The 24,357-nt window shown below is 60.0% G+C and overlaps 1 protein-coding gene across 1 annotated transcript; it reads right to left on the reverse strand.

The window, feature by feature from the left end:
* Nucleotides 1-3,063: 3,063 nt before the first annotated feature.
* Nucleotides 3,064-24,000, reverse strand: FOXO6 (forkhead box O6). The gene is made up of 2 exons (XM_081224842.1): nt 23,120-24,000; nt 3,064-4,609 (listed from the first exon to the last, which is right to left on the reverse strand). Exons 1-2 carry the CDS (start codon nt 23,531-23,533, stop codon nt 3,341-3,343), a joined length of 1,683 nt encoding a protein of 560 aa, XP_081080968.1. The 5' UTR covers nt 23,534-24,000; the 3' UTR covers nt 3,064-3,340.
* Between the last annotated feature and the right edge of the window lie 357 nt (nt 24,001-24,357).

Raw genomic sequence — 24,357 nt, forward strand, 5'->3', positions numbered from 1 at the left:
CATACACACACACACACACACACACAAATGCTCAGGCATGTGCACACTCAGACAAGGAGACCCCAACCATCACTCAGCCTGCCCCTTCCCAGCATGTGCGCACGCGCGCACGCACACGCACCGGCCCACATGGACAGATGCATATGGGGCTTCATGGACACACACAGACCTGCACACGCACAACAGCAGCCCACCCTCCATCAGCCTAGGGTGGGGGCAGCTTTGCAGCCCAGATGGAGCCCAGACCCAGCTGGGCTGTCCCTGAGTCTGGTTGTGGGGTGGGGCTGGGGCATCACTCCCAAGGGAGAGCTCATCTCTGTGCTCACCACCCGGCGAGGACACCTACCACACCCCGCAGGGAGGTCTCGCCACCCTCCGCCATCTGAACCCAGAACCAGTACAGGTCCTGCTGGCTCTGATCTCCTTTGTTCCTCTGCTCACAGCCACCTCCCCAGAGGCAGTGGGGGCCACAGGACAGCCTGGGCATTGGAGGTACACATTCAGGCAGGAACCCCAGCTCTGCCCCTCGACAGGAGTGTGACCTCAGAGAATAATTCCAATTTTATTTGCTCCTCAAAACAAATCTGACTGGTGCTATTGCCCCATCTTTCAGACCAAGAAAGTGAGGCTCTAAGAAGTAAGAGTGTTGGGCACTCCTTTCTAGGACCAGGACTTTTCACAAACCCTAGGAGCCCACAGTGTCCTGGTCTTCCTCCCCTCCCTACGCTGCTCCTACTCAGCCAGTGCATTTCTCTTCCTGTGCCAAGGTGCACTAAGGTGTTCCTCTGAGCAGACCTGGGTCGCCTGCTCGTCCCACTCCGCACCACCCGCCAAGCCACTCCCAACACCTCCATGACAACCTCCATACTCTTACTTCTCTGACCTCCCTCTCCAGCTCAGACACCTTCCTGGGCTTCTGACCCCATTATCCAGCTGGACATCTCTGGGCCACCATGTTGCCCAATGCCAGGGAATGCCATTCACACAGTACATATGCTCCCAAACCTCCCTCCCAAATCTCAAGGGGTGCCATAAGGCATAACTCAAATTGAGCCTGTCTGAGGCTGAGCGCACCATCTTCCCCAGGGCTCCTCCTGCCTTGAAGTTCCCCATCTCAGTGAATGGCCTTGTCTGCCCAAGTGCCCAACCAGAATCAGGCATCATTTGATCCTCATTCCCCATATCCGATTCACAACCAAGGCTCAATGACGCTACAGCCAAAATATATGTGAACTCATCCTTCCCCCTCCAGCCTCACTTCCCTCCCCTGTCCCTCCTGGTTTGAGTCACCATCAGCATCTCTGGCTTGGCCACTGACCCTCTCCCATTGTTGCCCCTTCTGGCCCACTTGCCTCCCCATCATTGTTCATCTTTCCACCTCTGAGCTTTGGCCATGCTAAATTGCTTCTTGTTCTGGAACCCAGATGATCTCTTGACTCTGGATCTCTGATCATGCCATTCCCTCTGTCTGAATCCCTTCCCTTCCCAATGCCAACTCATCCTTCAAGGCTGAGAAAGCACCCCCTCTGGGCCCCTTCCCTGACTCCTCAAGCCCAGGATGGGTGCAGCTGTCTCATTCATTCCCACAACAGCCCCCTGCCTCCTCCATTCTTTACATCTCTGATCTAAAATCGCCCATTTACTCATCTCTGTCCCCATTGAGTCTCTAAATTCCTTGAGAGCAGACGTTGTGCCTCTGTTGCTCTCCATGGTAGCCCCAGTGCTTGGTATAAGACCTGGCACATAGCAGGTGCTCACTAAATTTTCCATGGATGAATGAATGGATGCAGGACCTGTGCTGCCACTTTACATATGTTTTCTCATTTACTGCTCACAAGAAGTCCATGCAATAGGTGTACTAGCCTGTGGTCTAGACCAGGAAAGCAAGGCTATGGAGGCTGAAAACTTGTCCAAGGTCACACAGCTGGAAAAAGCAGGGAATAAATTCAAACAGAAGTTTGTGTGCCTTCAAAGGCCTCCTTTCCACCATCGCTGCCTGCCTTCCTAAGCCATTTTCCCTCTCTGACCATTTTCTCATCTGTACAACGGGAACAAAAATTATACCTAATACGGGACCTGGCATGAACACGTTCTCAGTTAATATCTGTGCCTTCTCTCCCAACTCTGAAGCTTATTCAGGACAGAATATCCCCAGGCCAGAAACTTCCTGCACGCACATGTGCACAGAAACAGGTGCAGAGCTCCACACAGGCACATCTCCAGCATCCAAAACTCAGTAGGCGCTTAACCAATGTGTGTTGAGCAGACAGACATCAGTGAATGCTGACACAGACTCAGACACAAAGGCACAATGGGCTCGGGCACAGGGACCCCCGCCTCCATGATCCCTACCAATTATCCTCTTCCTCCGCAGCTCCCCCTACTAGCCCAAGGCGCGAGAAATATTTAAAACAATTTTATTCATGAAAATATGCTGTACAATGCACTCTACACGGCCTCGACACGGCACACACGCACACGCACACGCTGACGGCACGGCCACGGTACACTGCCTACGATATGCGCCGGGGACGCCGCGCCCACAGACCGCCCCGACCGGACACTTATAAATATGGGAGAGAGGAGCCAGGACTGGCACGGAGAAAGGGGTGTCGGGTTGGGGGGTGGATCCGGAGCTGAGGCCCACTGGGGAGGCTGAGACCAGTACTGGGGGATGGGGACGAGCGGAAAGGGAGAGGGACTTCCACCTGGGAGGGGAGAAACTGAGGCGGGCAAGGATGGGTGGGCGGGGCCGAACTGTGGGGCTGGAGGTCGGAGAGTGGTTTGGGGCCGAAGGAGGACAGCTCAGGGTGAACAGCCAATAGGTAGGTGTGAGTGTGTTTCCGGGAGGGGTTCCTGGCTTGGGGTGGGTGAGGCTAAGACCAGTGGGAACGTGTCAATTGGGAATCAGATTCGACTTTGGGGTGGGCGATTCGTCACGCGGGGGCCCCCTCAAAGGAAACTGAAGATTCGGAGACGCCCCCCCACCCCGCCCGCCCCGCCCCATCTCCCGGTTGGCCTCCCAGACCAGCACGGCCCACCTCATTCCTCCCTACTCCCACCCAGCCCGGAATCCAACCTCCACTCCCAGGCTTCCCGCCCTTGGGAGGAGGGGGAGCGGGTCTCAGGAGTCTGGGCAAGAATGGCAGGGTGCCCCAGCCCCTCCCTACCACTTCCCTCAGCGGTCAGCTTCCGAGGGATGTCTCTAGCTGGGATGGGGCTGCCTCCTGGATCCCCTCCGTGGAACGGGAATGGGAGTGGGGACCCGGGGATCAGGATGGGAAGACAGAGGCCCCTGGGGGGGGGCGGGGCAGGGCACCGGGGGCGCGGGAGGCGGCCCTCAGCCCGGCACCCAGCTCTGGTTGGGGGGCGGGGCCCCAGCCAGGCCGGGCGGCGGCGGCGGCAGGGCCGAGTCGAAGTTGAAGTCCATTTCGTCGCTGTCCATGAAGTCGTTGAGGATGATGGACTCGACGTCGCACTCGAGGCTCCCGCTGAACATGTCGAGGTCCAGGTCGGCCGGGAAGCGGTCGGGCGCGGCACCCAGCGGCCCTGCGGCGGCGGCCGCGTACGGCCCCTGCAGCGCGTCCAGCAGGAGGCCGCCGGGGGGGCCCCCGAAGACGGCCGCGTGGCCCGGCGGCGCCACTCCCGCCGCGCCCGCCTCGCCGGGCAGCGTCATAAGGCTGATGGGGTGGGCTAAGGCACTGCGCGAGGGCGCCGGCGGCGCGTACGGGGCCACCCCCTTGCCCGGGTAGGTGGTGGCCGCGCCCGCCAGCGCCAGCTCCCCGGGCGCGCCCAGCACCGGGCCGGGCCTGGGCGCGGGTGGCGGTGGCGGCAGCAGCGCGGGCAGCGCCCCCGGGCGGTAGGGCGCGGCGGCCGGCGCAAAGCTGGCCTGCTTGTTCTCCTGGATGGTCTGCATGGGCAGGCGGCGCAGCGCGCCCAACGCCGGCGGCCCGAAGCCCCCGCCCCCGCCGTAGGCACCGCCTTTGCAGCCGCCGAAGTAGGCGGGCGTCCCGGCGCGGGCCCGCGGCCCGTACGCATCCTGCGAGCCGTCCAGCAGCGCCTCCGGCAGCCCCGCCCCGCCGCCGCCGTGCAGGCCCAGCGGGCCCCCGAGCTCGGCCAGGCGGGTCAGCTCCCCCTGGCAGCGCGCACCCAGCGCGGGCGACAACGCGCTCGCCGGGCTCGGGTACATGAGCGGCGACGACGGCGCCAGGGCCTCCAGGGCCTCGTCGTCCTCCAGTTCGGCCGCCTCCCCGAGCAGGGGTCTCCCGCCGCCGCCGCGGAAGTCGGCCCACGCCTCGTAGTCGTCGCTGGCGTGCGAGGCCGGGCTCGTGGCCCACTTGGCCGCGGCAGGCACGGGTCCCGGGGCTGGCGCGCCCTGGGGACTGTCGTCGGGGCTTCGCTCCGGTGCCTGCAGCTGCTTCTTCTTGCTGGCCTTGCCCTTGATGCGCAGGAACTTGGCCCCGTTGTCCATGGACACGGCCCTGCGCCGCGGGGTCTTGCCCGTCTTTCCGCCCTCAGGGTTCAGCATCCACCAGGAGCTCTTGCCTGTGCCCTCGTTCTGCACGCGGATGAACCGGGTGTGCAGAGACAGGTTGTGCCGGATGGAGTTCTGTGGCCAGAGACAAGAAGGATAGGGGTGGGGGAGTGGGGAGTGGGGGGGGGTAATTGATGGGAAGAGGAGTGGGAGAAAATATAGAGAAGCGAGAGTATAAGAGAACGGGAGAGGAGCCAAAAGGCGGAGGGGGAGGAAATAGGGAAGATGAAAGGGTAAAGGGGAGAAGGGGGGGAACAGATGTTAAGTACCAGGTCGGACAAACTCAGACTATCCATCCTCTACCCCAGACCCGCCCCATCCTTCCCGCTCCCCTGCCCCACACAGGCACTGTCTGTAGGGTGAGGCCAGAGCTTTGGGTCTAGCCTTTCCAGGGAGGCAACTCCTAAGGGACCTGCAGTGGGGGAGCAAGATCCCCCCCCCACTCCCCAACTCAGCCAAGCCCCGCCCGGGGCTAGCCAGGCTGCCAGGGCCCCCTAGCAGATTATGTAAGGGCTCATGCCGCTGCGGCTCATTTGTCCGCTCCCCACCACCCTGCCAGCCTGGCATGGCGCCAGGAGCCCGAAAACCCAGGGCTCCAGAAATCAATCTCGCGGTGACTGATTAAGCCCTGTTTAGAACTAATTGCTCTTTCGTGTGTGGGGAGAATAAATTACCTGCTTTAATTTCGTGTCTTTAAAATGCAACTGCAGGTAGAGAAGACTGTTAACCCTTTGCTGGGAGGACCTGACCAGGGAAAGCAGAATAGGCTGGGTGCCCCCAAGGTGGGTAGAGGCCCAGACTTTCCCCCAACTTTTCTGAGCTTCTGTGAACTCCACAGAGGCCTTGGATCCCAGCAAGCCCCTCAAAGCACATCCACTGGCCATGAAGGCCCCAGACCCCGCCTCTGCTCACTGCCCACCTTCAGGTCAGCCCAGGTCTCCTCTGGGCTGCAGCCCTCCCCTCCCCTCCCCTCCTCACCCACCTGATGCTCTGCCCTCAAAGCCCCTTACTGGTGGAACCTTCACAAAGTCTCCACAAAGCAGGTGGCATCAGGCCCATTTACAGACAAGAAGACCGAGGCTCAGAGAGGTGAAGTGGTTTGCCCAAGGCCACAGAGCCCTTCGGCTGCCCCTGGTCCTTCCCTGGGCTTCACCTTAGGCACACCTATACATATCCTCTTCTAAATTTCTGTTGGGCCCCATATCACTGCCTGCTTTTGCCAGGCCTGTCCTAGGGACAGAGGAAGGCTGGGGAGTCCACAGCTCCACTGACCTGGCTCCCCGCAAGAACCTGGAGGAGTAGAACTTCCGCAGGGCCTACCATGCCCCACCTCTGAGGCCTCCCTGCTGGTGGCCTGGACCTCCTGGCTCAGGCACTACTGTGGAAACAGCAGGGGTTTGGGTATCTGCAGGGCTGGGCAGGATGCCTGGCTCTTTTCAGCCACCTAGCTATGTGACCATGGCTATTGACTCAATCTCTAGGAGCCCATGCCTCAGTGAGCTCCTCTGAAAAAAATGGGCGACATCCAGTAACCACCTCAGAAGGCTGTTAGATCATTACCTGAGATAACGTGTGTGGGTGTTTGGTGAACACACCAGGTGCCCATAAACGCTGGTTAAATCCCTCACTCTGGCCAGAAGACCTCACTTCTTAGATCACTCCACAGACCCGCTCTGTCTCTACAATCCTTAGTATCAGGCCCTGAGTGTAACTGCACTGGGCACGAACAGCTCTGGGGAGCTGGCATTACCCCATCTCATGTACCAGGGAATGGAGGCCAGAGGCATGATGTAACTTGCCCTCGGTCCCACAGGCGGCAATGCCAGGTACCACTCCAGATCTGCCCGGCATACGGACCTGCTCTCATCCGCCCAGCTCCAGAACCTCTGATCCACAAGGGCTCTCCCTCCTGCCTCCTTCCCGCCTGTCTCCAGAAGGAGGGGTCCTCCCTGCTGCCCAGGGCACCCTCCCACCCCTCACCCCCAGTTCCAGGTACTCACCTGACCCTTCAGGGCCCCAGGCTCCCTATCTCTGGCACTTTCTGGTCTTGGGAGATAACAGCTAGGGCTTCAAGGCCCGTCCCAGCATTGTCCTGCCTGGTTTCTCCTGGGGCCCTGAGAGGAGGGGAGCTGGACCCCCAGGGAGTGGTGCTCCCTGGAGTAGAAACCCCCTCTCCTGCTCCCGCCCCTGCACCTGGCTCCCCAGCCCCTTCCCAACACCTGTGTTGGTTGGCGGGGCCTCAGAGGCCTCAGTTCTCCTCCCCTGGGGGATTATCTGCCTTACCAGAGGCTCCACCTCCCAGCTTCTCCAGCTGGAGGTCAGTCGGGCTACACCTCTTTATCAGTGTCACTAGGTGCCAGCCCCGTTTTGAGTGCTTGGGGGTGGGGGGAGGAGGAAGGACACCGCCAAGTACGGGCACCTCCCGAGTACCTGCCAGGTCAGCCCTGAGTACTGGAAGTACTTGATCTCACGTGATCATTCTATCTGTCTCCATACAACGCAGGGATTGTGAGCCCTATTCAAGATGAGGCGAGTGAGGCTCAGAGAGGTTAAGTAAGTTGAAAAGATCACACAGTTTAAGTGGCCGAGACAGGCATTGATTTCAGGTTAGTCTCATTCTGAGTCTAAAGGACCTCACGATCCACCATGGCAGAGAGAACAAGTCAGAGAACTTCCAAAGAATCTTAGGAAACCAGTCCTCCATTTCTTCTGAAACTTTCCATGACGTAACCAACCCTAGAAGCTGGCAGTATGGGAAGCTGGGGGCATGTTAAAAGGTCAAAATTCCCTACAAGCCTTGTGCTTCCTTTGTAGAATTCAAAGGAATCTTGCACTGTACTCTGTAATACTTCCAAATTTTCTGAATATCAATAAAAATGTTTTAGATTACCACCAAGAACACATGTTCCAGGCCTATGAAGGTCTGCATCCTTCCCTGCTCTGTTCCCTGCCCAGCCAGGTACCCCTGAGCCCCAGCCCAAAACCACAGCTGGTCGGACCCAGAGAGAAAAAAGGACTTGCCCCAGTTCACCCAGGGATTCGAGCCCAGGCCTCCTGACCCCCAGCTTGGTGGCCCTCGTCCCCCGGCAAGCCTGAGCTGGGGCCAGTCCCTCCTCCTCTCTGGGCCTGTTTCCCTCCCCATAAATTGATGAGATGGGCCACTGGATTCTAGGCACCTTTTCAGTCTGACAATAAAAAATTCTTGGAATCATTCAGTCCAGAGGTTTTCAAACTTTTGTTTTTTTTAAAGCAGTGGAACCTTTTTAGTGAATGGAATCTAATGCAAAACTTGAGCGTTCAACACTCAAGCCATTGGAGGTGGGGCAGGGGTACCTGGAGCCCTGCCTGCTCAGCACCCTCCCTTGGCACTCTCACTGAAAACGAGGCCCTTGGGGAGGGATTCTGCAGGCCAGATGGATGGGGCAGTTGAGGCCTAGAAAGGTGCCGTGCCTTGCCCAGGGTCGCCCAAGGAGGTGGCCCAGAGCTGGGCGAGGACCTAGGCCTTGGTCTTCTGAGCCAGGCTCTTCACCAGGTGTGCACCAGGGCTGTGCCCCAGGAGGCAAGGCCAGGCCCTGCAGCCCATTCTGGCTACTCAGGTCCCAGCCACCTGGTACCCATCAGAGCTCCCGGCCAAGATCCAACGGCAAGCGCCAATCACATCTCGCCCACAAGGCCTCCTGGGAGGTCAGAGGCCACGGAGGAGGTGAGGGAGACACCTCTACCAGGCAGCAGTAACCAGGGCTCCCTCTCAGAGTCACCTAGCAACCCGCCACCACAGCTACGGCCCCGGCATGCCCCGATTCCCCTGGTGTGCAAGCTGGGCCCTGCTTCTGGGGCCTCACACCTCCCACACCTCCATGCAGGCCTGGGGCAGGTTCCCAGGGGAGATGGGACCTCCCTGAGTCAGTGCCTCAGAGACCATCAAGGGGCAGAGGGAAGGGACAGCGGGTTACATCCCACGCCCATCCTACTCTCTCTCAGAACCTGGGCGAGAGGCCAGCCCCCTGGGGCCTCAGGCACCAGGGAGAAGAGTCTGGTACAGGACAAAGAGCACGGGCTCTGGTGTTGGATCTGGATTCCAGTCTTGGCTTCAACACCCACAAACAATGGAGCAAAAGATGCTTTGAACCTCCATTTCCTCAAACAGCTACCTGCTTGCACCCTGTTTCCCTCCAGGGAGCAGCTGGAGGGATCCTGTAAATAACGTGGACCACATCCAGTCCTGCCCAGAACACTCTGATGCCCCCATCTCACTCAGAGTAAAGAACAAAGGCCTTGCCATAGCCCACAAGCCCTTCCATGACCTCCCAGGCTCCTCCCCTGACCCTGTCCTGCTGCCAGGCACCTGCCGGGCACCATCCCACCTTGGGGCCTCGGTCGCAGGGGCAACACTGTTCACCCAGATACTCACATCCATCTCTTATCTCCTTCAAGTCTCTGTTCAGATGTCACCTATGTGAGAAGCCCCATCCCGCCCACTCTTTTAACAAGTGCTTCTCTGCCTTGCCATTTCTTGGCCCCCTTAGCCTGCTCTGAGTTTTTCTAAAGCAATTAGCGCTTTCTAAAGTACCATATAATTTCTTTATAGTCTGTGTTTATTATTGATTGTCTGGTTTCCCTTATATTAGAAAATAAGTTCCATGAGGGATTTTTGTCCCGCCTTTTTTTCTTGTAACCGGACCCCATGTGTTTGGTATATGCTAGGCATTTCATAAATTTTTGCTGAATGAAGGAGAGACAGAAAAGCGGGGGAACATTGTGTGGCAGGGAGAATTAATGAGACTGCCAGAGTGGCTGGCACACGATAGGGGCTTCTCCAAACTGGGCTGAGAGAGGGGAATACAGGACGGAATGGGAGGCAAGCATGGGGTGGAGAAAGGCAGGAGCGGTCGGAGCCACAGAAGGAAGCGCAGAGAGGAGGAGGGGCTTCTGTGCAAGGGGAAGAAGGGCTCCCAGGGTGAACAAGGCAGCTGCCCACCCCAAGCCCCACCTGCTCGCTCCCGCTCCCCAGATTCTGACTTGGGGAACCCAAGGCTTGCTGTGGCCAAGCTCTCTCACAGCCTGGACCACGTGGGCCAGAAGACGCTGCAGCAGCCCCTGTGGGAACAGAATAACCTCGTCCTTGCTGAAGCTGCCTCCCTCGTGGACAGGGTCTGAGCCATTTGGTAGTGGCAGCTCATCTATCCGAGAGGACACCCTCATCTATTCCCAGGACACCCTTCGCCCACGAGCGGTAATGCATTCATCTGACAGCACAACCCCATTTATCCAGCAAGTACAACCTCACTCGCTAACAGCACTCCATTCACCTGACGGGGCCCCTCACTTATCCAGCAGGACACCCTCATCTATCCTCCAAGTCGGAGGCTCTCCTTCCTCCTGTGGTGTGGCTGTGTTCTCTGACGGTGCAACCCGACTGATCCAGCAGGACATCATCTCTTCTACAAGTACACTTCATCCCCTGATAGTACCATCTCATTTATCTAATAATGCAGCCTCACCTTGCCTCCAAGTACCACCTCATTCGCCGACAGTACACCTCGTTTATCTTCCAGCACAACCTCATTTCTCCTCCCAGCATAGCTTCATTCCCTGATAGCTCAAGCTCATCCAATCTTACTTCTCCAGCCAGAGCCCACCAGATCTCAGGGCTGAAGAGTAGGGGCAAAGAGGGGGAGTTTGGAGAGAGAAGAAGGGTCCCACCATTTGCTGTCCCCTGCCTAGAGAAGAGGGCTGCAGGGCGCTATGACTATGTCCAATCTCCCCAGGCCCTAAAGGGCCCATGGACTTTGAGTTCTAGGTTGCTCGGCCCAGCCAGCCCTCGACCACTGCCCCACCTCCCATTTGGTCCCCTCGAGAGCTAGAGAGGGCCCACGGGATGGATTTCCTTCAGCTCTCCAACAGGGGAAAAACCCCCACCTGATTCGACTTGTAGCATTTGCTGATTTCTGTGGTATGGATACTCCCATCGTAGCCAATTTTAAGCTGGCAGCATGATGTCATTGAGTGCAGAACTGGGGAGAAGTGTGCATGATCAGCTCTCACGAGCCAGTGCAAGCCAGCTTTTGCACACCACTGGCCCGTGCTCAAATACCGAGGCAGGAGAAGGGCACCACCTACCATGTGCCAGACCGAAGCTAGATTCTTTAGATACGTTTCTTCTTTGAATCCTAAAAACCATGCAAACTGTGAGCAGGTAATGCTATTTTACAAAGTGTGTGTGCGGGGCGGGGGTCGGGGGGGAGAACTGAGGCTCAGGTGGGTTCAATGACTCCTGAGGCCATGAAGCTGCGAAGTGATGGAGCCAGGTCTGGGTCTCGGGGCTGTTGGATTCCAAAGCTAAGGCTCTTCCTACCCACACCGCCCATGGGGCGGGGAGCACTGCCCTGCTGCCCACCTCAGAGGCCATCCCTGCCCTGGTTCTCAAGCCCAAGCTTCCTGGCTTTCATCAGAGACAGGAGACTCAAGTCTTGTGCTCCCCACCCACAAGCCCTGTGCTACCTCCTGGCCTCTGGCACCAAGGGGATTCCAGGACCCTCCCAGTTCAGTCCTGGGTCTTGCGTCCAGCTAGCCAGCCCAAAACCAGGTGTGGATTCCTCTCCAGGTTCCATCGCTGTCCAAGATTCAGCCCGGCCCCTGCCTCAGGAAGCTGACCCCAACTACCCAGTGGGGATGGTGATCCAGCTCCAACCTCTAGTGCCTTCCTGAGCAGAGATCACCTGTGGGGTGTGTGAGCGCTCTGATCCCCTCCATGACTCCCATTTCCTCTCTCCCCGCTTCCTTCCCTCCTTTCCTGCATAAAGAAGGGTTAAGGGCTAGAGTTGGAATCCCAACATCATCCATGTGACCTTGGGCCTCCCCCCTAAAAGAGGGTAACTATCGCAACGTCCGTGGGGGAGGGAGCGTGGCTGGGAACTGGATGAGATCCCACATGTCAAGAGTCTTCCGGACTCCCTGTCTCAGCCCCAGGCACAGCTGTTGTACCACACCCCACCCCCTCTGGCCCAGGAACACACCTGACTCAGAGAGAGCCACAGACTCTGGGGGAGGGTGGCCGGTGTGGGGGAAGGGTCACTGGCTCTGCTGCCTGGAGTACTCAGTCCAGACAGGATTCCTGGCAGAAGGGGTGACCTGGATGACCTCAGGGCCCTGAGGCCACATGCAAACCCTTGGTACTAGGGTGTGTAGTGAAGGAGGGGTAGAAGGGCAGGTGGGGGCATCAGAGCCACAGGTGTTGACAGGTGGATGGGCTTGGGGTCAGCAGAGGAACAGAAGTGAGCAGCCAGGGGCCAGGAGGAACCAAATGTCCAAAGCAAGGCATGAGGTCAAGGGACAGGCCCTGGCGTCCCCCACCCCTGCCACCGCAGAGACAACAGAACCCACACACCCAGCCTGGACAGCACACAACTCAGCAGCAGAAGTCCCAGCTCACCCCTACTCAAAAGCCCATGGCTCCTCATCCTGCCAGCGCTTGCGTCCAACTCCAGACTCATATTCAAGGGCCCTCCGATGCTCTCCAGCTTCATTACCTCCATTCCCTTAAACCCATCTGGGACTCCAGCCACCCTGGATGCCTCACACCTCCATGCCTTCACACACTCTGTTCCCTGTGCCCTTCCCTCGCTCTCTGCTCAAGTGGTTCCTGCTGCTCCATCAGGGCTAGCTGTGCAGCATCTTCCTAGACCCCTCTGCAAACCCCGAAGATAGCTGCTCCCCGCTCAGTGCTACTGCAAAAATCTACCTGCACGCTGGAGTATAACTGTAGGTGAGTCTGCCTCCCCACTTGAACTCTGTGGGGCAATCCTTGGCTCACAGCAAGTCAACACATTGGTTGGAACTCTCAGCAGCCATGAACCACTCAGGCCTGGCAACTCTGTGTCGTTTCTGTTCAACAAGACCTCAGGCCCGAGCTCCAGGCCTTGCCTCCTCCCTCCCAGTTTCCCCTCCAGTTCCTGCTGCCCCTGCCATCTCCCTACTTCTCCCCTGGCTTCTCAGGAGACTTCAGCAAAGTGAGAAAGGAAAGAAACTACCATTTGCTGAGCATTCGGTGCACGCGGGCTTCTCACCGTTGTGGCCTCTCCCGTTGCGGAGCACAGGCTCCAGACGCGCAGGCTCAGCGGCCATGGCCCGTGGGCCCAGCCGCTCCGCGGCATGTGGGATCTTCCTGGACCGGGGCACAAACCCGCGTCCCCTGCATCGGCAGGCGGACTCTCAACCACTGCGCCACCAGGGAAGCCCAATAATTAAAATCTTACTGAGTATCTGTAACAAACCTCTGAGTTAGTTTATTATCCTGATTTATAGATGAGAAACTGAGGCTTCAAGAGACAACTGACCTGCCCAGGTGGGTAAGTGTTGAGGCAGGAATTCACACCCAGAGCCCTTGCTCTTCCTACTACCCTGAGAGGCCTCTAGGGAGGAGCCTAGGCCAGACAGAAGCTCCCCTGGGGAGGGGGCACCAGGAGCTGTCCACACTGTCTCAGCAACCCCTCCACAGATTCTTCCCTCCCTCTTCCAGGACTAAAGGGGATCCCTAAATGCCAGGCCATTCAGGCCTCTCCCAGCCTCTCCTCGTCGGAGCCCCCTCCCTCCCTCTGCCGGCAGCACATCCCACACCCCTGCCCCCGGCCCTGGGAGCAGCTGCGGTGACCTCACCCAGTCCTGCCCCGGGCCTGGCTCTGGGGAGGCCTCAGCAGCTGTGCCCCAGCCCTACAGGCCGGCTCCTGGGGGGGAAGGGGGGGGGAAGAGTGGGCATGGTGCCAAGAGGACCATCTGCTGTCCCAGGGGCATGGCCACCCGCATAGACACTGCCCTCGTCCCTAGAGGCTGCCCTTGGCCCTCTGTCCCCATGCCAAGGGGCTCCAGGAGCTCGGGGCAGCCCACCCAGACCGGGGCACCAGCCCTCATCTGCCATCTGTCTTCTCCTGGAGCCTGAGAGGCCCTTGCAGGGCATGTTGGAGCACGAATGTCTGCTGAAAAATGAACAAGTGCTCAGGGTAAGCTCTGGGGGCAGAGGCCAGAGGCCAGGGCTCGGTGTGCTGAGCACTGCCTGCCCCAGCACCAGCCCTGCCGAGCCAGGAGCAGGTGACCCCCTAGGGGCTTGCGGTGGTGGGGGGGGCCCTCCATCCACTCACATCTGCTCAGCTGGCAGGTGCCTCTGGCTGAGGGCAAGCCCCTTCCCCCACGGCCCCAGCTCAGGTTACAAAAGAAGGCAAGGCCAGCTGAGGACAGGGGGAGGGGACTGGAGGGGTGGAGGAGGCATCACAACTTCCCAGAGTGTTGGGGGAGGTGAACTCGGATCCCTAGATGAGACTGAGGGCCAGAGAGGGAAGGACCATGCCCAAGGTCACACAGACAGCCAGTGGGCAAAGAGGAGCCAGCGTCCAGGGGCAGGGAGCCCCGGATTCGAGGGTGACCTTGAGTAAATCACTGGCCTCATCTGTAAAAATACAGTGCCTAAAACCTGCCTGCTTGCCTCCCAAGGCCATGGGGAAGGCTCTGTAGGCTAGAGAGCAATGGCTGGACCTAAGGGCAGGATGAAGTGGACATCCTGATCTTCTGACACCCCAGAGACAGAAAGGAAGGGACTAGAAGAAGAAATCCTACCCCCGACCCCAAACACATACACAAGTCAGTGTCTCTCAGGGATCAGGGCCCAAGACCCCTACCCTACACAGCACGTGTGGAGGTATCTCCTTTTCTTTCCCAGAGCAATGAGTAACAAAAATGGTATTTGCTAAGATTTCACTGGGGACTTTACACGTAACTCTCCTTACATGCAATTCTCACAACAAAGCTTGGACGTAAGTCTTATTATTATCCCACTTTGCAGAGGGGGAAACTGAGGCTAGGTTGCCCAAGGCCACACAGAGGGTAAGTGGCAGAACTAGGACTGCTCCTCCCTGCTTGCCTCCAGACTCCTACCCACACCACTTTGTCTTACCTCTGAGATCCTCAAGGCACCAAAGGGTGCTGCTTGGCACCTCAGGCCTGGCATCTTGGAAGCTTGGGGCCTCCACCCTCTCTCAGGCTCATCTTCTCCCCTGGACCCCAGTATTGGGCCCACATTGGGCACCTGAGCCAGTCTCTCCCCCCACCCCAACCCTCCATACCATCCTTTCTGCCCATGCCATTCCTCATCCCCCACAGCTTGGAGTGCCAGCTCCTTGGTGTGGCATTCAAGGCCATTCGCCATATGGCCCCTGCTTGCTTCCCCATCCTCAAGTCCTGCTGGGCTCCGGCTAACACAGCCAGACCCTGTGGGTCTCCTAAAGAGTCCAGAGGGTTTGACTCCATCGCCTGGCTCTCCCCCCTCACCTCCAAATACCCATAGCTCATTATCTGGCCCTCCATCATGACCCTGGGTAGTTTTTATCCTCCTCTTATCTCCCCAGCTGGACCTGCAGGCATTTCGAGGGCAGGGAGCCAGTCCGGTTCCTCTGAGCAGTGCTGCACACTGGGTGTCCAGTGGGTGTAGGCCTGGATTAAAGTGAGTGGAGGAAGCGGCCATCAGCCCTGGGGCCTGCAGATGGAGGGGGGCGGACAATGTCAGCTCCCTCCCTCTGGCAGCTCTGGATTTGAGAAAGGGTGCCAGGGATCCCAGAGCCACCCCCGAGGCTGGAAGCCCCAGGGCCAAACTCTAAGGGAAATCAGAGAGACAGTGCTAGGGCTGGGGGGCAGGCGGGTAGCGGCCAGCCTGGACTGGCCTGGCCAGAGCACTCGGTTAGGGAGGAGAAGCCCAGGGGAGTTTCATTTCTGTCCCTTCCAGTGGGATACTGTGAGAGCCACTTTGTTTCTCTCAGCCTCACTTTCCTCATCTGCAAACTGGGGATAGTAGCAGTACCAGCTTCAGGGTTTGCGGTGAAAATTAAATGGAAGCACACCTGTCATGGCATGTGGTGGTTGCATCCTGAGCTGGAAGAGTTCTGTGTGGCTGAAGCAAGGGTCAGAAGATGGCTGGGGTGAGTGACGTGGCTGTACAGGTTGACTGGGGCCAGGTGGCTAAGGCCTGGAGTGGCACGCTACAGCCCCAGGACTGGATCCTGTGAGACCAGCACCGCGCTGTACACATGGTCTCGCCTCCCCCACCAGACGGGGAGCTAGCAGAGAGAAGGGGCTGTGACTTTCCACTTCCTTGTGGGCCAGCGCCAGAGAGGCCTGCTGAGTACACGACGGTTCCCCTCCCTCCGGCAGCCAAAAGCTCTCAGTGGCAGCGCACATCAGACATGGAGGGCGGGCGAATGTATTGTGGTGTTTCAATCCCTTGGAGCTGACTGCATGGGGCTCAGTTCCCTGGAGGACCCGGAAAAGAATGAGGAGGAGAGATGTGGGCTCAATCTGAGCAGCCTGTTTAGAGAAGAAGGTGGTCCGCCCTGGGAGCGGAAGACGGGAGGGGGACTTCCCTGGAGGTCCAGTGGTCAAGAGTCCATGCTTCCACTGCAGGGGTTGCAGGTTCAGTCCCTGGTCGGGGAACTAAGATTCCGCAATCAGAAGCAGAGGAAGCTACCATCTAAGGCACCGGTTCAGAATCCGACCCGTCATCAGACAGACCTGTTAAAATATAGACTCCAAAGTCCACCCACTGAGAGTCTGATACAGAGGGTCTGAGACAGGGGCTGCAGATTGTACTACCTAAAAGCTTCTAGGTGACTATGATAATCAGCCAGCTCTGCCAACAACTAAGGATTTAAGGCAGATTCTCAGAAAGACACATTGGGTTCCAGAATCACCTGGGAGGTAGGATTTTGTTCAAACTACCCAAGCACCCGCCTAGTTTCTGAGGGGTGTCCCCGGGGTTCAATCCATGAGTCGATAGCAGCCTTGGTGAGCATGTAACAATGGCAGTGGTTTGGGTTGAGAACTCCAGTGTCAGGTATAAAGATGGCAGTGTGAGGGCTGCCTGGGATCAGAGGCAGCAGGGAAAGTGGGAGGGAGGGCAGGGCCTGGACAAGGCCAGCAGAGGGCCCAGGGGTCCAAACAGAGCAGTTTGGGCTTGGTTGGCTCCCAGGGGAACTGAGGAGCCCTGGAGGGTTCTGGAGCGAGCAGGAGTGAGCCCTGGGGCAGGAGGGCTGGCTGGGGTGTGGGCTGATGCTGCACTGGCATTGGAAGATGGCGAAACATGGAGGAAACAGGTCTGCATCTAAATCTAGGCTCAGCCTCGTGTCAGCTACGCTACCTTGGCCAAGTGACTTCATCTTTCTGAGCCTCCATTTCCTCAACTGCAAAATGGGGCTATTAACACATACCTGGCAGGACACAGGGAGGATGAAATGAGAGGATTTATGTGAAGTGCCCAACTGACTGCCTAGCACCCAGGCGTTAATCCTCTGATTTCTCGTTCCCCTTCCCAAAAGAGGCATCCCCCCTTAGAGACCAGAAAGGCTTCTCTGCAAAGAGGGAGGCCTGGAGGGGGGGGCGGGGGGGAGGGTGTGGGAGGCCCCTCCCCCACACGCCACCTGGCCCCCCTCCCACCTCCACATATGGGTTGGGGGGTGGGGAGAGGCAGCAGACAGCCAAACCCTCCCAAACAGGAGTTGGTTTCCATGGTAACCAGGATGCCAGGAGGAAGGGGGGCGCTCCAGATCCAGCTGTCCCCCTGAGCGCCCTACCAGGGCCCCAGAGCCTCTGCTAATGCCCACCTAACACCCTGTACCCCCCATATGCCTGCTCTGGTAGCCAGCTGGGACTGCCAGGAGCACTCCCTTCACTGTGCCCAGAGTTTGTCTGCCACCTGGGTACTGCCAGGGGCAGGGTAGGCAGCCGCAAGCAGGACTCCCCAGTTTGAGTCCGTCCACACCTGTACTCACGTGCTTCCACCCATGATAAGTCCCATTAGGTACTCTCTGCTCTCGGTCCCAGCTAAACCCTCATGGCTCCTAGAGCCAGAGGGTTTGTCAGTCACAGCCCCAAAAGGGCCGCAGACTGAGTGAGTTAAGGCCCTTTGGACACAGATGAGAACACTGAGGACCAGAAGGGGAGAGAGCTTTGCTCCAGCTCACACACATGAGATCAGGGTCCCCTACAGGTGCTCTCTCACCACTCACCAACTCCCGACTCCACAGCTCCAACAGACCCCAAAGGGCTGAACTAGGACACCCTGAGTGATGCTCCAGAGAGATGGGTCATTGCCAGGGAGAAGGAAGGAAGGCCCAACAACTTGAAGGTCTTGTCTAGCAACAGAATGGGCAGTCCCAGAGCTTGCGGGCTCCAGGTCCCTGGGAGTGTGTGAGAAAGGGATTGATCTGGGAAGGAGGCTTGGAAGCGGGTGATGGGCTCCACCTCTCTTGGAGATCCAAAGTCGGAATCAGAGGTGGAAGGAGTGGGCACCCATGTGTACCTGTTTCTCAGGCACCCACTCCCAAGTTGGGAGGCAGGCCACAGGCTGCAAATAGGAAAGGGGTGCTGAGGAGTCAGCCACAAGTTAAGCGAGACAGTGAGGTGAGGAGGGGGTTCCCCCTGCTATAGCTGGTGCACCCATATCCCAGAGGCTCACATCCACACACGCAGTCCACGACCACACCCTCACCCTTCACAAAACATAGAGAGAGGGGCTTCAGTAGCCCCGAGGACCCCACGGAGTGGCCACCACCAGCTGCCACTCAAAGATAGGAGAGGGTGGGCTGCAAGAAACAAGCCTGCACCCTTTCCAAATCCCTCCTCTCCAGCCCCAATGGCACAGGAGGAAATGCTTGAGTTTGGGGGACAGGACGGGGTTCAATTCCCAGGTCTGCCACTTCTTAGGGATGTGACCCTAAGACAAGTCACTTCTCCACCTGGGAAACCGGGATGCTAACACCCACCTGGAAGGATGGAGGCCAGGATTTGAGGGGATGTGGGCTTGGCTGGTGGGCGCCTGCTCCCCGGCGCTCTGAGCCCTTCCCCCTCTCTGGCAGAGCCCCTCCACTCCACTCAGTCCTGAGCTGGGTCCTCAGGGCGTGCAGAGAGGGGAGCCCCAAACCGCAGAAAGTGGCGGCTGGGGGGCGCTGAACTTTCGAACCCGCACACACCTCCTCCCCCCAAGCGCCGTTCATTACCTTAACAGGAGTTAAAAATAACCGTCTCATCTCTTTAAATTAGTCTGTCTGCAATTACCGCCTGGCACGGCGCTGCCCGCCATCGTCCCGCTGGAGCGGCGCCAGGTGGCAGGCGGGGCCCTCACCCTGTCTGTCGGTCTGTCTGTCTGCCTCCAGGTCCCCCCCTTCTCCCCGCAGAGGCGCAGCCACCCCAGGGGCCTCCCGGCGGCCCTGCCTCCCAAGCTCCCCAAGTTTCTGGGGAGGGGGCCGCCGGGCGGGCCACGCGGCTGGCAGAGTGTGGGGCCTTCGGGGGAGCAGAGGACTGGGGGGGAGGGGCGCGGTGGCGAGGGAGGGGCGCCGGGAGGCCCGGGAAGCCGGAAGGGCCCGCCGCGCGCCAGCGCTCGTGGGTGGGTGTGAGCAGGTGGCCGTGGGAGTCTGCCGGGCGTGCCAGCAACTGTGCCAGGAGCGGCTGGCACGGGCTCGTGCCCAGGAGGCGGGCAGCTGCCAGCCCCCCGCTCGTGCAGCGCGGGGGGTGAGGACACCCCCAACCCGGGCTCACACCGCCTCTTCCCGCACCTCCACCAGCCCTCGGGGCTGGGGATCCCCGGAGGACAAAGAAGAAGGAGGGAGCCCTGCTGGAACGGGCTGGGGGGAGGAGAGAAGGGGGAGCCCCTGCACGCACAACCACCGCTCAGTCGAGCTGTAGCAGGACCCTCCTCCCGGCCTCTCAGATCAGTCCCTCCCCTCTAGCCCCCACCCCACCTAGGACCTACTGGCCCGCCGGGGCCGGATAGGGGGGGACACCCCTCCCTCCTGATCCCACCCCACAACAGCCAAGCTGCTCCAGGCACTGAGGGAGAAGGGAAATCCCCATCCACTGGGCTCCTCCCCCACCAGTCCCAGGGACAGGAATGGGAGGCACCCAGGCCTGGCCTGGGAGCTCCCAGGGGAGTTGACAGCCTGGAAACACAAAAGCAGGCGGAATAACTCCAAGGGCGCTAAGTGGAAGGAGGACCAGGACCCAGAGCAGCCTGGAAGGCTTCCCGGAGGAGGAAGGTGGGGCTAGAGTGTCTGAGAGGAAGTAGGAGGCTCTACCTGGATGTGGGATATCCACACTTTTGGGACACTGGAGAGGGAGGGAGACTCCTGTCCAAGCCCTCGTCCCAGGCCTGGAGACCCTCTGCCCTGAAGGCAACACTACCAGCCTCTCTGGTGGAGTTCCCAGCACCAAGCCCAGACTCTCTTCGGGCTTCAGCCTGTTGGGCGCCTTAGGCCTGCTGTTGATCTTGCCTCCTCCAATTCCTCTCGGCAACACCTCTGAACTATCTTCCCACATCACAGGTGGGACCACAGGGCAAAGGCCAAGCACAGGGCCCTCACTCGGCCTTTCCCACGCCACAGCCCTGCCATCCCATGCTCCTAGCCCTGCCTAGGAGCCCTTGGTTCCAGCCTGGCACACCCAACAGTCTCCCAAACCCAACATATGCAATTCCACCTCCTTGCCTTTGCGTATGCAGTCAATATCCCTCGGAAGACTTTCTCCCAAATTCTACCCACCCACCCCACCCAGTGAAGACAGACCAGATCAAGTGCCATCTTCTCTGTGAGGGCTTGCCTGGCTCCCCAGGGGATCTACCCCACTTTCCCCACACCCCTAATCCTACCCCCACTCCCACCCCCACTCCCCGGCCCCCAGTCCTGCGTGCAAGACAGAGGGCTTGCATGTGGAACTGGCTGAGCCCTGATGCATCCTGAAAGCAGGTGCAACGCCTTCCCCTTTGGTCCCCCCACTCCATCTAACACAGGGTTCCATACACTCCAGGGACTCAAGTGCAACACTTACGTGGGGGAGGGGAGGGAGGAAGGAACAATGGGGTCCCTGGCCCCAGCCCTGGCACCTTCGGTGTACCACAGGCTCTGCTAACCCTGAGGGTGGCTGGGAGTTGGGAACGGCCCCGCCACCAGGGCCCTGGAGGGACTGACTGGGAATGGGGGAACAGGCATTAGGAGGGACAGGAATGAGAGGGGAAGGCGGCTCCCTGGGGAGCTGGATGGGGGTTGGGTAGAAGGAGGACAGCCACTGAGGGGATGAGATGGGAAAGGCCAGGGGCCTCTCTGAACAGCCCTCCTCCAGTGCCTTGGGGGTCTCTGCCAGGGCCTAGGTCAGGAGCCCAAGGCTGAGGCTCCCTCACCAATGCCCTAGCCCAGGACAAGCATTCCTGGGCCCAGGCGCAGGGAGAACCAGTGTGTCCCCAGCAGCGTGGTGCAGTGGAAACTGCATCCAATGGGCAGGCGGGAGGCCTGGGCCATCATCCAGGGCCTGCTGCTCACTGATGACCTGAGAAGAGTCCCATTCCCTTCTAGGGCCTCAGTCTCACAGTCTGAGAAATGAACTCATGGGACTAAATTATCTCCAAGTACCTTCCCAATCACAGTCTAGGATTTAGATCTGCCCCTGTTTGAAAGCTGTCAGTGTCCCCCTCCCACATCCAGTGGCAGCAGGACACTATTCCAGAGGCTCTGGGTCTCTGGAGGGAGACACATCTGGACTGGAATCCAGTTTTCCCATCTACTGACTGTGTGACCTTGGGCAGTTCACTCCTCCACTCCCTGCCTCAGTGCCCAGCCCTATAAGTAGTGACAGTAAAACCCACCTCAGGGAGTGCAGAGAGCATTAAAGGAGACACCTGGCACAGATTCCTGAAGGTGCCTGGCACAGGGCTTGGCCCTAAGACCCTCAGTGAACTGCAGTTCTCTCCCAGCCTCAAGCCTCATGTTCCCTCTTGCCATCTTCCCCATCATCCCTCACCCATCAAGCCCAGCTGGAGCTCTGCCTCCTGCAGGAAGCCCTCCTGGCTTATTCTGGCCCATAGTACCCTCCCTGGCCTCAGCACCCTCTTCACTATCCACCTATTTCTTCACTCTTTTACCAGACATGCACTGGTAGTTCCCAGTGCCAGGCTCTATGCTCGGTGCCGTGGGCACAGAGATTGTTCTGACACTACCACCGTCTTCCAAAGCGGGTGGGGAAGGGAAATGAGACAGGACACAAAAGACTAAGACCTATGACAGGCAGGGAGAGGGCCAGAGAAGAGGGAGTCCTGAGCTAGCTAAAAAGGGTTGGGGAAGGCTTCCTGGAAGAGGCATCTGAACTCTGTGCCCTTGAGGACAGGGACTATCTACAGGGAGAAGTGAAGGGTGGGACAGTACATGGGAGGGAGGTGGGAGCAAAGCACAAGGGCAGGACCCATTTAGGAGGAACAAGCGTTCCAGAGAGGGATGAGCCCAAGGGGACGGGAGAGAGGATGGAGAAGGAGACTCATGTCGGCCCCTCCAGCCTGTGTCCCCACCCAGTAGTGGCCAGAGACAGACAGAGAAGCTGTCAGCGTAAAGCCTGAGAGCCATGGGCTCCCAGGGCAGAGCACCGTGGCCCCTACAGTGCAGCCACTGGGCATCTTGAGCTGTCCATGTCTGCAAGCCTCCCCTCCTCCCCCAGCACACCTCCTTCCCCTGACCCTGCCTATAGGCACCACCAGCCAGAGCCCCTTCCCTCCATTCAGGCATGCCTCCCTCATAGAGACCCCCCTCTCCCACAGGGAGTCTCACAGCTCACAGGCCCTAGGCATGGCCCGACCCCCACCCCACCCCAGTCTCCTCTTCCCCAAAGGCATCGACTATCCCCATGCCCCAGCAAGTTGGCCAGAGGAGGGTCTGGAGGCCACAATCCAGTCAAGACCTTGTCGTCGCCCAAGATGGCTCCCCCCCTTTCCATTGGTTGGTACTGAGGCCTCCCTGGGGTGCCCCTCCCCTCTCCCCCTCCCCCAAGTGCATCTGGGCTCAGAAAGCCAGGGAAGTGGAAGACAGCCTGGGGTGGTCATGGACAGATCCCCAGGTCTCAATACCTTGCCCCCACACCAGCAGGGATCATCACCAGCCCACCATGCTGAGCCAGGCAAGGGGGGCAGCAGCTGCCCCATGGAGAACTCAGATCTCAGGTCACCTGACCAGTTCCCCACCCTAGGCTAGCTGGTGCCCTAGAGTGAACTCCTGGCACCACAGAAAGAACTGTGGGCCTAGGGTCGCATTCCTCACCCTGAGGCCAGCTCCAGGGAGGGCAGTGGGAAAGATTTGGGAGGAAAGCAGCCACTGGCCTCAAGTCATTATTTCAGCTCTTTAAGGAGGGTGCCCTGGTGGAGAGGGTAAAACAAGAGTAACACAAAGCAAACTCGTGGGGTTAAGAGGAGGGTCCCCAATGTCTGAGGCCTGAGAATAGGTTCTTCTGCTATGCCCCCAAGGATGGGATGAGGGTGTCCCTCGAGAGTGCCTCAAAGTGGCAGTCCCTTGTCACCCCACCAGACCCCCCACCTCGCATCCAGAGCATGCACACAGCTGCTCCCAGCACGCCCCCGCCTGTCTGCCGGCCGGCCCCACGCCCTGGGCACACACTCTGTGACTCCTGGGGGTGCCCCAGGGCCTCCCTCTAGACCGCCCGCCGGGAGCCCAGACGCATCTAGCAGCCCCTGGAAGCCCCAGCTGACGACTCCAGACCCCCTCCCCTGCCGGACGCCCCCACCTTCCAGCCGGCCGAGCTGTTGCTGTCGCCTTTATCCTTGAAGTAGGGCACGTAACGGACCATCCAGTCGTAGATCTGCGAGAGCGTGAGCCGCTTGTCCGGGGCGCTCTCGATGGCTTTGGTGATGAGGTCGGCGTAGGACAGGTTCCCCCACGCGTTCCGCCGGGAGCTCTTCGCTTTCCGCAGCGGTCCGACCTCCGCGCCCAACGGCGGCGCTGGGGCCATCGGCGGGGCCGTGGCTCGGCGCTCCGGCCCGCAGTCCTCAGCGCCCTCGGCCACCCCTGAACCCAGCGCTCCGTCCTCGTCGCCGACCAAGTCTGGCTGCGGCAGGGGCCAGGTACACGAGCGCGGCCGGCTCTGCGGCGCGAAGTCCGGGTCCACGTCCACCTGATGCGCTCGCAGCTTCGCAGCCATGGTCCCGCCCGGCTCGGGCGAGGAGGGGAGGGGGGCTCCGCGGATGGTGGGCGGGCGGCTCTGGGATCTGCGCGCCCCGGGGAGGCCCGCGGGAGGGGTCCCTGGCGGCGCCGGCTCAACCGCGGGGCGCCATGGGCCGGGTCCCGGAGACAGGGGGCTGGACGCGCTGGGAAGCCCAAAGGGAGGGAGAGGTGGGGGCAGTGAGGGAGCGGCGGCCCCGGAGCCCAGCGGGCACACACCTCGCCCAGCCCCGCTTCTAGCACCTGCCGCCTGCCTGCGCCTGCAGCCACCACCGCCACCGTCTTTGCCGCCGCTCCCCCGGCGCCGGCCCCGCACGCGGGCCCCGCTCTCCCGGGACGGGGCCGGATTGCACCATGCCGGAGCCCGAGCCCGAGCCCGTGCCGGAGCCCGCGCCGCCGCCGCCCCGTGAATGCCGCCGCCGCCGCCGCCGCCGCTCCGGCTCCAGCGCCAGCTCCCGCGCCTGCCGCGCTCAGCGCCGGCTGCACCTCGGATGGGCGGGGGACGGGGAGGGGGCGGGCCCGGCGCGGGAGAGGGCGGGGCTTGCCCTCCCGCGGCCGCGGAATCCTCAGCCGGCCGGGTGCCCCGCCCTCGGGCTGGAGGTGGGGGGGCGGGGCTCCCGGCCGGGGGCGACCCTGCCGCAGCCCCAGCACGCAACAGCGCCGCCTACGGAGCAGGGGAGGAGCGGCGGGTGCGACCCCGCCCCCTGCTTTGAGCTGGGGGAGGGGGCGCGGGGGCGAGGCCCGAGCGCTCTCATTGGTCCGCAGCAGGGCTGTCCCGCCCACGGACTCGGCAGGATCCCTCCC

The sequence above is a fragment of the Mesoplodon bidens genome (assembly GCF_964165515.1).
Source record: "Mesoplodon bidens genome assembly, chromosome: 2".
Taxonomy (NCBI): Eukaryota; Metazoa; Chordata; class Mammalia; order Artiodactyla; family Ziphiidae; genus Mesoplodon; species Mesoplodon bidens.

What these genes read in the sequence shown, in the direction of transcription:
- FOXO6 (XM_081224842.1), bottom strand. Translation starts at nt 23,533, where the DNA reads ATGGCTGCGAAGCTGCGAGCGCATCAGGTGGACGTGGACCCGGACTTC. An exon ending in ACAGCTCGGCCGGCTGGAAG is followed by an intron (nt 4,610 to 23,119) that starts GTGGGGGCGTCC and finishes CTCTGGCCACAG; the next exon opens with AACTCCATCCGGCACAACCT.